This window comes from Macrobrachium nipponense, chromosome 5 (genome assembly GCF_015104395.2).
Source record: "Macrobrachium nipponense isolate FS-2020 chromosome 5, ASM1510439v2, whole genome shotgun sequence".
Taxonomy (NCBI): domain Eukaryota; kingdom Metazoa; phylum Arthropoda; class Malacostraca; order Decapoda; family Palaemonidae; genus Macrobrachium; species Macrobrachium nipponense.
This window is the reverse complement of record NC_061107.1, coordinates 144,873,107-144,886,694: the sequence shown is the minus strand read 5'-3', so window position 1 is coordinate 144,886,694 and position 13,588 is coordinate 144,873,107. Positions and strand designations below refer to the sequence as shown.

The following is a 13,588-nucleotide window of genomic DNA, read 5'->3' as shown; positions in this document are numbered from 1 at the left end:
AAAACAATAATATATATATATAGTATATATAATATATATATATATAGAATATATACTATATATATGTGTGTGTGTGTGTGTGTGTGTGTGTGTGGTTGTGTGGTGTGTGTGTGTGTGTGCATGTGTATATATAATTTAAACTTCAAATACATTGTGGTTTGTAAAAATATACGTACTAACACAAAATAGTATTTTGTAAAATAAGAAACCAATTTAATCAGAAAATATTCTGTGAAACGCTATGGTCATTTAATAAGTTTAATAATAACATTAACAACAAGATAACAATAACGATGATGATAACAACAGTAATGACGGAATACAAAAACAACAGTAGCAATAATAGTTACAGAAATGGCAACAGTTGTGAAAATTTCAACTTTTTCTGGGGGTCTTTGCTTGTTCAGATCCCATTTTTTTTTTTATCTTGAGTTAGGCCTGTACACACTCATGAAGCAAACGATGATGTCATTTATTTAAAGAAAGCAAAAGAACAGAAAGATGCATAAATTATATCAAGCCACCAATGACCTCTTAACTTCTCGATTTCCTTACAATTTTAGTATCCGTTGTCTCCCTGTATCCTTTTAACATGCGTGGGTCCAAATCCTACTGGAAAAAGGTTAAAGTTCTTTCATATGATGTGCTGCATTTCTCGTTTGGATTAAATGTTTACCAAAACAGACCCATCCAAAAGTAAAGAAATCAAGAGGGTAAGATGTCTCTGTTAGCTCTGTCAAAAATACATTATCGTGTGAATGTCACCAAGAGATTAGTGCATTCTTGTAAAATTTAATAATTTTTTCTCAATGAGTTCAGAATTATAAAGCACAACCACACACACACCCATATATAGATATATATATTATATATATATGTATATATATTAATATATATATATATATATATATATATATATATATGGGTGTGTGTGTTTGTATGTATCCAACGTAGCACGAAGGAACGCGTGCTTGAGAATATCCTTAAATCCACAGTAGAAAAGGGAGTGGTGCTTGGGACTTGGAACAAGTACTTTTTTCGCAGTTTATTTCTACATTCACAAGTTCACACTTGAGAATGTAGAAATAAACTACGAAAGCACTTGTTCCAAGTCCCCAGTATCACTCACCTTTCTACTGCGGATATATATGTATGTATTATATATATATATATATATATATATATATATATATATATATATATATATATATATATATATATGAATATATAAACGTGTGTTGAAGACGAAAATGTTCGCATAAATAAAGCAAGGAGAAAACGGAATACCGTTATAATGCTCTGGTCATTGTGTGCTTTGACAAGAATATTACATAGATTACTATTCATTAAGTAAACTGGAAGATGAATAATGTAAAAATTATTACGCTAGCATAAAACCGTCCTTTCCATTTTGATATTCGTCTTTTCCAATAAAACTGCATGCCAAGATTGCGCAACAAATACCTGTTGGGATAAAAGTTTTCACCAACTGCACAACTTTGCAAATGCCTGTGGTATCAAGCAAGAAAAATTATCAACTACAGTTGAAGACTTGAGAAACCTATTAAAAATTTCTAAAACCTCAACTTTACACCAAAGCATTATAATTCGTTATAATGCTCTGAAAAGTACATTTCTTAACAGGCATTATGCTTCCAGTTGAATTCGAAACCAGAGTAAATATTTGGTTTGACGAAAGGCAAAGGGTTGAAGTTCACTGTTGTATCGAGATTTGTGTTGACAGTAACGAAGAACGGCCCTGTCTTCTGTATTGAAGTCATCGAAGCCTAATAGAATGGGAACAGAAAAGATTAATGGAATTACATTCATGAAAAACACAAACATATTGACATACATGGCATCTAAATAGAAATGGTGCAACTGAGGGCTATCAGTCACAAACTGTCTAGTATGAAATTGTACTTCCTATGACTAATTAAGCTTGCAAAGTATGATTCTGTTCTAGTAATCTAGTCACGTAGTAGTAGTCGGGAGATACCACTGAAACGGCGCCATCTTCGCGGTGTGGAACACCATAATACTTCTTCACTTAGTGCGCCACTTTGCGTCTAAATTTGTTAGTATAGTGGCACTTCTCCTAACCTTTCCCACGGTTTAGATCTATAGCTACAACCTGTGTTTACGTTTCCTTTTTAAGAGCAGTCTTGGCTTCATGAACAACATGATTATGCTAGACTTGTGGACCTTTAATCTTTCCTCTAGGGGAGCATCCAGTTGAAGGTTCTCCTTTTGTTTGTTGTGCTCTGATAAACTGGAACTTGAACTGAATAGGTCTGGGTGATTAAGCATTTATCTTTTCCTTGAAGACTGGTAAGCCAAAAGCAAAGCTACCTTCAAGTGGCACGATTTGTTTTTCTTTTAAGCAAGTATAATCTGTCCACAAACAATTGGCGTAGTTTCTTAATTCATTGTTTGTTATGGAAATATTGCCATACGCAGGTGCCAAATTATTTACTTATCAGTGAATAATATTTCCTTTCAAAGATGTTATGCTTGAAATAAATTAAATTAGAATTAAGTATATTTATTTAACGTATCAAAGATAATCATTTTGCAAAGTAAGGACAATATATAACCACGGGTCCGTGAATTCTAATTTTATTTTATTTAGTAGGCATAAATTCAACTTCTGATATTGACACCTGATTAGCCTAGTAGATCTATTTTTAGCAGCATACTCTCTCAGATACGTAACGTGAATTAATATTTAAATCAACAATATCTATATTAATCTGCTTTATGTGACTATTCCCGTTATTCTTTTTTATTGACCATCTTCTCCTTTTTTCTTATCTTTTCGTTATTGCTTAACATAATTTACTCAGACCTAGCTATCTCACATCAAAAAGCAATCATAAGAAATCAAACGAATACAATTTAGTATTTTTTTGTATATATAATACCTTGCATATCATCCTGTCTCATCCGGACATGTTGGAAAGCTGTGGGAGTCAATGCTTACAAATACATTAAGAAAGGCTTACTTTCATAAAAGCTTTTTTTGGTTAATCTTTCTGTAGCTATTCATTTCTTTTAAAGAAAAATAGATTAAAATTAGTTTTATATGTATGCCTAAACCCACTGCCATAAACATATTATAAGTAGCTGAAAGGATAGGAAATATAAAAGGTGACTTTCTCGTTTATGCCCGTTTCAGATATTTTCACAATAAAAACCTACTGCTGTAATCAAGGGTTCTTCTTTAACAGCTTCAACAATTATAATGTGTAACACGAGTTTGTGCAAATATTTTGGGAAATGAAAGAAAAAGTAATTTTGAGCAGAAAATATACTATAAACATGACTGGTAAAAATGTTTTGCTACAACAGAATTCCATCTAATAACAGGAGCCCATAAAAACACCAAAATATAGAGAGAAAAATACTATATTTCAGAGACTGCTGTCTCCCTCTTCAGGTACATGAATGAGAAAAGTTACAGAAAAGGTGGTATTTATACCAAGAGGTCCATCCACAGGTAAGACAATTTAGGTCACTCCCACTGATAATCTTCATTTAATCTTCTTAAGCATGGGTTGAATGAAAACCTTGTCGATGATATCTGAACCCCATGCTCCCTTTGAGATGTTCATTACCTACCTCTGTTTATTCAAGGCTGATTCCATCATTTGACTCTTGTACCGGCAGTTGCTGCAATAAATCATACATGACAAATTCCAGTTTATGCCTCTGTTTAATCGAGGCCGATTCCATCATTTGACTCTTGTACCGGCAGTTGCTGCTATAAACCATACATGACAAATTCCAGTTTATTCTATGGTTATGTTCATTTATATGGTTGAAAATAGCTGAGTTCTGTTGTCTGTACCTAACTGACCGTTTATGTTGTATTAATCTCTGGGGAAGTAATTTTCCTGTGAATCCGATGTAAGATTGGTCGCAGTCCAGGCATGAGATTTCATAAACGCCTGTGTCCTTGGGGGATGTCTTTTGTTGGACGTTAATCAGGGATTTGGCTAAGATGTTTGGGTAAGTAAATGCAAAAGGGTTAGATTTTCCAAGGGTCTGGGTCACCATCTTAGTCTTTTCCTGGTGTGGAATTTTTATTTTATTGTTGGGTGTGTCTCTGGTCTTGTCTTGTCAGTAGAAATTACGTTTGCTTTGTGAATTGCTTTCTCAATTATATGGTAAGGATACCTTAATAACGAAAGCTGCTTACGAATTAGTTCAAATTCTTTTTCCAGGAAATCTGGGGAACAAATTAGTAAGGCTCTTAAGAATAGGTTGCTGGCTACGCCTATCTTGATAGGAATGTCATGATAGCTGAAGTAGTGAATGTATGAAATTGAGAATGTTGGTTTTCTGTATATGGTAAATTTGTATCCTGTTGTGTCTCTGATTATTAAAACATCAAGAAAAGGAATGTTGTTGTCTGTTTCCCATTCAACTTTAAATTTGATGCTGGGCACTAATGCGTTTAATTTTGAAAGGAATTCATTAAAATTGCCCCATCTATTATCCCAAAATGTTAGAATACCTTCTACATATCTCATCCACAGCATTTTTTTGGGTTTTATTGCATTTATTACTGTAGTTTCAAAGTATTCCATGTACAGATTGACTAAAACAGGACTTAAAGGACTACCCATACTACACCCGAATTTTTGCTTATAGAATGATTCCCCGAATGAAAATACATTATTAGATACAATTAGTCAAATCCCTGATTAACGTCCAACAAAAGACATCCCCAAGGACACAGGCGTTTACTAAATCCCATGCCTGGACCGTGACCAATCTTACATCGGATTTATAGGAAAATCACTCCCCCAGAGATTAATACAACACAAACGGTCAGTTTGGTATGGACAACGATCTCAGCTATTTTCAACCATATAAATGAACATAACCATAGAATAAACTGGAATTTGTCATGTATGGTTTATAGCAGCAACTGCCGGTACAAGAGTCAAATGATGGAATCGGCCTCGATTAAACAGAGGCATAAACTGGAATTTGTCATGTATGATTTATTGCAGCAACTGCCGGTACAAGAGTCAAATGATGGAATCAGCCTTGAATAAACAGAGGTAGGTAATGAACATCTCAAAGGGAGCATGGGGTTCAGATATCATCGACAAGGTTTTCATTCAACCCATGCTTAAGAAGATTAAATGAAGATTATCAGTGGGAGTGACCTAAATTGTCTTACCTGTGGATGGACCTCTTGGTATAAATACCACCTTTTCTGTAACTGTTCTCATTCAGCTACCTGAAGAGGGAGACATCAGTCTCTGAAATATAGTATTTTTCTCTCTATATTTTGGTGTTTTTATGGGCTCCTTTTATTAGAGGTACTATAAACATATGCATTTTAAGGCTTCGTTTGTCTATGAAGGGAATTTTAAAATAATCGTTATCATTAGTGCTACTTTCACACAATGGAATTGGTAGCAAGAACTAGTCAGAGTTGCCAGAGATGTTGGGGAAAGTGGTCGTGCCTTATCGGAGGTGGATGCTGCAGTTAAGCCCCATCAATAAATCAAAGTATTGTATATAAAATCAGCTAATTTGTTAACTCCCTATAATTGAATTGAACAACTCTACAAATTGAACATCACTTGTAGAAATCTACGTAAGAGCACTGTCACTTTTATAAGACCATTAATCTGTGTTCTTTTTGTTAGATTGATTCATGTCTGTTTGAATAAACAATAAAAGTCGAGAAATATGAAGCAAAGAGAAAAATAATTTTATATTTACCGGGTACAGACAAACGCTAGACGAATAATACATCTGGGCTTGTTGCGCACTCGGCTGTGGGCACAAGGTTGGGGATCCTTGGACTACTGGGTTTGGTGGCGTTGTCACTCCATTTCCCATCATTAGTCGCAAAACGTCTTTACTGTCGATGTACTGGTTGTCGCTCTGTGAATGTGGAGCATTTCAAATAATGAAGGTAGGTGGAAAAATGAGATTCTTCTAGAAATGAAAATAACAATACTACCATTGTTGTTGTTAAGAAATACACGATGTCGTGATTAAACTTATGTATAATAAAAATCCACAATTATATAAATAAATTTATTAGTATTTGTAAAATAAAAAACAAAGGCTTTCGAATACCTGAACAGTGTTCTTCAAAGTAATTGTCTGAGCGTTGTTCACTCTTCATAGGAATTGCCTTCCCGCTTTTCCTTTTAACGTAAAGACTGAGGAAGAACACTACTCAGGCCATGATACAGTTAACACTTAAGTTTTGATTTAAAATTTTTTTTTAATGTTACTGTTATTTATAATATTTTTAATAAGTATGTTTTTATTTTACAGACTGATGAGTTTATGTGCAAAACAATTCTCCTTGTAATAAACCATGGATTTTTAAGATTTTTTTTTATGGATCCTGCTGTTCACTGATATATATATATATATATATATATATATATATATATATATATATATATATATATATATATATATGTGTGTGTGTGTGTGTGTGTGTATTCAATCAGATGAGAGCATTAAAAAGGGTCCAGGAATCCACCTAACATTGTGAAGAATATTTTATTAGGAACGTTTCATACTACTTCAGAGTACATCTTCAGCCTGTAATTATAAATTGTGACAATTTAATTAACAGTAAAATAACACATTAAGACTAAAACATCAAGATAATAATTTTTCTGAGCAAGTTCCTTCCTATGATGTTAAGAAGCTAGTTATGTACTGTACCATTCCTTTTACATATAAAAACAAATTAGGCGAGCGAATAAGGAAAATCATTGAAAGTGAAATAGGTTGTTTAAAATTAAACTTGATTCCTGTCAACCCATTAAAAATTGGTACATTTTTTACACACAAAGAAAAACTACCACCGTTCATGAGATCCGACGTCATTTATAAATTTAATTGTCCGGGTTGTCCTGGTCGGATCGACCAAACGGTTACTAAAAGTGAGATATTCTAGTCACTTAGGTGTTAGCTACAGAACAGGACAACGAATAACAAATCCAGAATTATCCAATATCCGTAACCACGCCAAAATATGTAAAATTAATATTGATAAAACACATTTCTCAATCATTGACAGCACTCCCAACAATTACTTAACGACACTTGAGTCATTATACATCAAACGATTGGTTCCTTCTCTAAATGCAAACGTGGCTGCTGCCACGTTGTATTTAGCATAACTGAGATCTGGGCCGAACTGTGTTTTCAAATCATTCCCTTCTCTACTTTCGCTTAGGGTACTTGTCCTCTTTTTATTGTTTTAAATGTTTCTATAAATTTTAATTACCATATTTCTTAAAGTTTTAGTCTATTGCTTGTTTTAAATGTTCTCTAAGGTTTTTAATTAACTTATTATCTTGATGTTTTAGTCTTAATGTGTTATTTTACTGTTAATTAAATTGTCACAATTTATAATTACAGGCTGAAGATGTACTCTGAAGTAGTATGAAACGTTCCTAATAAAATATTCTTCACAATGTTTGGTGGATTCCTGGACCCTTTTTATATATATATGTATATATATATATATATATATATATATATATATATATATATGTATGTATATATATACATATATATATATATATATATATATATATATACATATATATGTATATCTATATCTATGATATATATATATATATATATATAATATATATATATATATATATATATATATGTGTGTGTGTGTGTGTGTGTGTGTGTGTGTGTGTATGTATGCGTATATATGTACATTTCTATTCAGTTGATTATATTGTAAGTTTCAGGGGATGTTTCTTACATGAAGAAATAGTTTTAGTGCAAAAATTAGCTTTCTAACTGTAATAGTTTCATAGTTATTAAAAAATATTATTCTTTTAAGCAACTTATCAATTAAGACAAAACACATTTCTATTGACTTGATTATATTGTAAATTTCTGGGCATATTTCTTATATGACAAAATAGTTCCATTGCAAAAACCAGCTCTTTAACCGGCATAGTTTCATAGTTATTAGAAAATAAGCAATAATTTTTTTCTTTTGTCATTTTCTCCAAGCTTACTTTTTTCAAAAACAAATGCTTCAATCTCCAAGCATGTATATTAACTATATCCCTATATAGTTAATATACATGTAAATTTTTTAATTGAAAAAAATATACCTAGAGGTCGAATTTCTTAATTCCCTAACTTGTATTTTTTCTGTATGAGATAAAGAATAAATGGTAAAAATTTGAAGCAAATCTCTCCAATCATTAGGTAAAGTGAAGCACTAACTTTATAAAAGGGCCTTATGGAATCAGCGCCCACTAAATGACTTACCGTCTTTTCAAGAGTGTAAGTACAGTAGTTAACCTCTCTTCGGAAGCAGATAGAGTAGAAGAGTCCAGCTAGATAATAACTGTTTACGTTGTAGTTGTAAGAATTGATCGTCCCGGATAATCCAGTGTAGTATTGACCACATTTTGTTGGAACTGGAGAAAAAAGATGAAGATAAAAAAAAAAGAAAAGATTGTCTGGTCAGTGCTCTGGGATATATGTTTGGAAATGTAACTGAATATTTCATCTTCAGACAAAATAACGTACGACGTATTTATGAAAGTATTTTTCCATCTGAAACTTTTAGATCAACAGCTAATGTGATGTCAGAGATCATGATTAAATCTAAATGCTCTCTTACTACCACGGTCAACCGCAAGAAAATCCAATCAAAAAGTGACCTTATGATTTATCAATTATAATTTGCAGAATCCAGGAATCACATTCTGGTAAAAGAATATAAAAAATAAATGAAACTGAAAGCACTTTCCCCTGGAGAACTTACCACCAAGGGAACAATGCACGTACGAAACGCGTATCGCGTAATTTCGATCTTTATTGGTACTGTCTGTCTTGATAGTGAAGCTGTGTGGACTAGTCGTGCCAGCAGTCTCAACATACCCTGTGGAAAAACAGGTGTTAGCCAGTCAATTCACAAATGATTGTTTGTGGGTTAATGATTATAGCAGGAACTTAAATAACTTTATTCATCAACTAATAAAAAGTATGCTGTTACATGTTCCATCTTGAGATATGAATGAAAGCTGATACATATTCAGAGCTTTGGTTGTGCTGGTAAGTTTCTTCCTTTCTAAGACCTCGAACGAAAAGCTAACCAGACTGTTTTGTTTTATGTTTTTCGATTACTTAAACTATGGTGATGTCTCAATCTAATGAAGTATTTGACGGAATCTCCAGAAATTGCCTTGTATTTACTCTGAAAAATAACGGGGGAAAACATTACAAAATGTTGCAAAGGGAGTCCTTTCCTTTTTGAGCTTTACGTTTTTGCAAAGACAGGAACAGAAGAAAACCAGATGTCTCTTTGGACTGGGCAAGAGATCTTTTTCTTTATATCTAACTCACACTCAATTATTCTTGCTATTTATATTACAGTATCCAAAAGAGGAAATGAAATTTGTTCGAATAAGATTATCATTGTTATTAATTTGAGAGAGAGAGATATATAGGGAGACCATGCTTGTGCAAATATAATTTGTATACTGTATTAGACTTTTAGGGACGTGACTATCTGTATACGTATGTATCTCCATCGCTTCTTTTATTTGTCATAAAAGGGCATCAAATCCCTTAACGCGTTAGCCTTTATATCAAAGAAAGAATGAATGTGATAGTTCAGTTCTGAATTATTCAAAAAAGACAAATGGAGATAGACGCACATCGTTTTCTTCGTGTTAATCTTGTTCGTAGATGAAGATGAAACAAAATGATATTTAGACCCCATGAAGAACAGCCACTTACAATGATAGTTGTCTGGTGCCACTCCGCAGAACCACTCGGACTTCGTGTCGTCATGGAAGATCAATTGGTCGTTGTTACAGTAACCTGAAAGAGTCACAGAAGTTGAAGGGTATCTTCTACTTCAGCCATGGACGCAAGTTTTAACATATACGTAAATATGCAATAGTTTTTTTTTTTTTGCGGGAAAAAATTTTGTATATGACGTAGTGCAGATGAAGGGAAATGTCATTATCTCAGTCAATTCAACAGCTAAGACCAGATGAGACCAGGGTGGTAGACAGCTTTTACAGCTACTACTGTTGGTAACACTAAGAGACCAGAGTAGCAGCTTTATATTTTTTAGTATTAATATTATTTATCATGAAGGAAATACAAAACTAAAAAAATTTTCAGAAGGTATTTCTGAGGTAATGACTGGAGAGCAGGAAACAATTCACAGAAATAATGGCGAGTAAAAGTGAGAATGAAATGACATACCAGAAACCAAATTATAGCAAGATTGCTTTCTCACTATAATTGCAATAAAAATGTCTTTGGATTAACTATATGGACTGAAATGCAATTTTCTTCTGAATGCATTGATTAAATTCAATTTTACAGAAATCTTTACGAAAAGCAGCAAAGAAATCTTTAAAATTAAAAGAAACAAATAAAACCCTGTATGTAACTCACTGCGTTTCCATATCGGCAAAGAAAAGTAAGAAGTGCACATATTGTTTAAATATATATATATATATATATATTATATATATATATATATATATATATATATATATATCTATATATATATATCTAATAAAAGGAGCCCATAAAAACACCAAAATATAGAGAGAAAAATACTATATTTCAGAGACTCCTGTCTCTCTCTTCAGGTATACCTGAAGAGAGAGACAGGAGTCTCTGAAATATAGTATTTTTTCTCTCTATATTTTGGTGTTTTTATGGGCTCCTTTTATTAGATGGAATTCTGTTGTAACAGAACCATTTTTACCAGTCATATATAGATACTATATACGGTATATATATATATATAATATATATATATATATTATATACATATATATATATATATATATATATATATATATATATATATATATATATATATTAGAGAGAGAGAGAGAGAGAGAGAGAGAGAGAATGGTAGACGTCAGTAATTCTCACCAGTGGTGGAGGGTCCTACGAGGGTACTATCGGCAAAATCGTAGCGAATCTGGCATATCCTTCCAGCAGTATCGTCGAAATAAACGTTCCACGTGCACGTCCTGGCTTCGTTGAAATAGCCTGGGTACTCGGGATTCTGTACCCAAGTGTTGTTGACTCGTATGTCGCCTCCACACTGTGTTGTCACGACTGGCAGATAAAAATATTAATGGTCAGATTGCGTGAAAATGCCATAACCTTTAAAATTAACTTAAATGTTTTTCTTTTCAGCGTTGGGAAGAAATAATGAAAAAGTTCTCTGCGATGCGTAGTCTTACCTGATAGCAGATAGATCCCTTTTATATTCTTTTTGTTTTAAGTTTAGCATGCTTTAGATAAGAGGAAGTTCACGAAGAAACTAAAATAGTCTAGTGACGCTATATTTAGATAATTTTCTATACGATGTCTTTCGTCGGTTCTCGATTTATATTTTTAAGCCTGGGGACTGGAGGATAAATAAAAAAAATAGAGAAAGAGGAAAATTTGGAGAGGTGTGACTAAAAAGACAGGGAGGGTCTGCTCAAGCGATGAAGATGACGAGGAAGGGTGAGGAACACTGAAAATTCTTTACTCGAAGTCAGAAGAACTACACAAGTAGTTTACGAGCTTGAAAGAAGGATACTGTTGAAGACTTACGGGAAATGAAGGTTCCGGTAGTAAGAGTAGAAACAGAAGAGAATAGGTAAAACTTCTTTTGCGTCTAACCTCACAGAACGAAAATCTTATGACAAAAAACCATGGCGATATGACAATATAAGTAGATGAGAGAAATTCCATACATATCCTTTATCTCTCCAGGTTCTACAAATTTACGAACTGCTCTTCTGGAAGTACTAATGCATCGAAAATGGTCATTTGAACCACTTACCTCTATCTGAGGAGAAAGGTGACCTGACCAGCAGGCTTCCATTTCATGAAGCAACTCTGAGGTGCTCTGGTCTGTGACCTGGGAGATTTTCTCAAGTGGGTGGCACCAAAAATGTCACGTATTTATACAGACGATACAAGAACGCCCAGTATCAAGAACTTTTGAGTCTCGGCTATCCCTCAAGAGTGTGCATTTGTAAAGAGAACCAAACAAAAGGACAACAAATCACAGTTCTTCTTTGAATTAAAGTGCCAATACCACTGCTTGAAACTAAGTGATTTGATTTATAAGAAATTTTCTTCAGAGAAAGTTTTTCTCTTTTTCTTTTTAACAGAGACGATATTTTGGAAATTACAAAACATGGAAAAGCGATATTTCAGATTCAAATTCATTTTTCGCGTTATAACCACAAGCCACTTATTGTAAAATCTCAATGTAAAGTGTCTATACTCGTGTGTATGTTAGTGATAAATCATTCCACGTCCTGAATTGTCCTATTTGATTTAGATGACTTAATCAAACCGGTGAAGGTTGTATAGAGTAGCATAATACCTATCTGAAGAACAATAAATGCAACGTTGAAGATGCTGCATATTGAAAATAATGATACGGAAACTGGAAACTTTTTGTCTCATTTTAAATTGCAAGGTGAATATTTCATGTTTCAGTGACGATTCTTTTCCTTTGTATCACAAGAAAGAATGGATAGGCATTCCTAAAATCTGAGGACTGTCAGGTATGTATTTGTATTCAGAACAGAAAATATAGTATTATTTTCAGAAGACAATTAGAAATGGGATTATTCTCGGGGACATGTGCTATATGCAGCTCAGCTTAGGAGTCGAATATGACAAAAAAATAATATCTCAAAGAAAGATATCATGTCCTACGCAATGCTTATCCAAACATCTATTGTTATATTTTAAACTATGTTGAAACTTGTGTTTCAACCTGAAGACCAAAAAATGTGAATGTAAAGAATAGAAAACATTTCAGGTTACTGTTCAGACAGATTCATTGAGAATTTTTCAAAGAACTAAGTTCAGTACATTTCTGGACTATCCTTAAGAAGATTATATATATAATATATGATTATGATATATATATTATATATATATATAATATACTAATATATATATATATTGTTCAAGATTTGAAGCTAGTTAACTGCCAAGGAAATATAAAGTCTTTTACCCAAGTTTAATGCATCTATGTCTTATATACAAGTTGCCCCTTCCACTTGGGAAGAACCCATTCTCTCTTTTCTCTTGAAAAAGCTATTTCTTCTCCCATTGGTGCTTGGAATTACCCCTTGCAAAGCCAACACTTCAAAAGGCCTGGAACCCAGCCGCCCACTCTCAGAAGAACACCAGACCTGGGAGAAGTCAAATCCTTTGCTCCTGACCAGATGCCGCTGCCCTTCCCCCCCCCCCCCTCTTTGGCCTGCATTCCCATGCTCATTATCCAGGTAATGTAAGGGGAAGTTCCATTTCAGCCAGGGAATTGTTTTTACCTTTGTCTGTATTTCATTTCCTTTTCCAAGGCGACTTGTGTAGTTCCCCCCTCTCACCCCCCCATTTGGGCTCAATTCTGTAATTACTTCCGTGTGATACTAGTAACATCCCCCTAGTGAATTTAAGCCACGAAATAGTTTTTTTTAGTGTAAATTTCCCAGTCATTTAATTCCCCCATTAGTGGCCTTTTGACTCAAAGAAAGTAGTGAGTAACGTTCACCCTCGT

At 33.4% G+C, this 13,588-nt stretch overlaps 1 protein-coding gene across 1 annotated transcript in view; it reads right to left on the bottom strand.

Moving 5' to 3' along the window:
- Positions 1-1,238: 1,238 nt before the first annotated feature.
- LOC135215252 (uncharacterized) overlaps positions 1,239-13,588 on the bottom strand; it is a 45,087-nt gene continuing 32,737 nt past the window's right edge. The window contains exons 4-9 of the mRNA XM_064249784.1: positions 10,942-11,130; positions 9,778-9,861; positions 8,801-8,917; positions 8,299-8,450; positions 5,746-5,910; positions 1,239-1,787 (exon numbers count right to left, since the gene is read on the bottom strand). Of these exons, the coding sequence (XP_064105854.1) occupies positions 1,638-1,787; positions 5,746-5,910; positions 8,299-8,450; positions 8,801-8,917; positions 9,778-9,861; positions 10,942-11,130 (857 nt within the window). The 3' untranslated portion in view covers positions 1,239-1,637. The remainder of the gene's footprint in view (positions 1,788-5,745; positions 5,911-8,298; positions 8,451-8,800; positions 8,918-9,777; positions 9,862-10,941; positions 11,131-13,588) is intronic.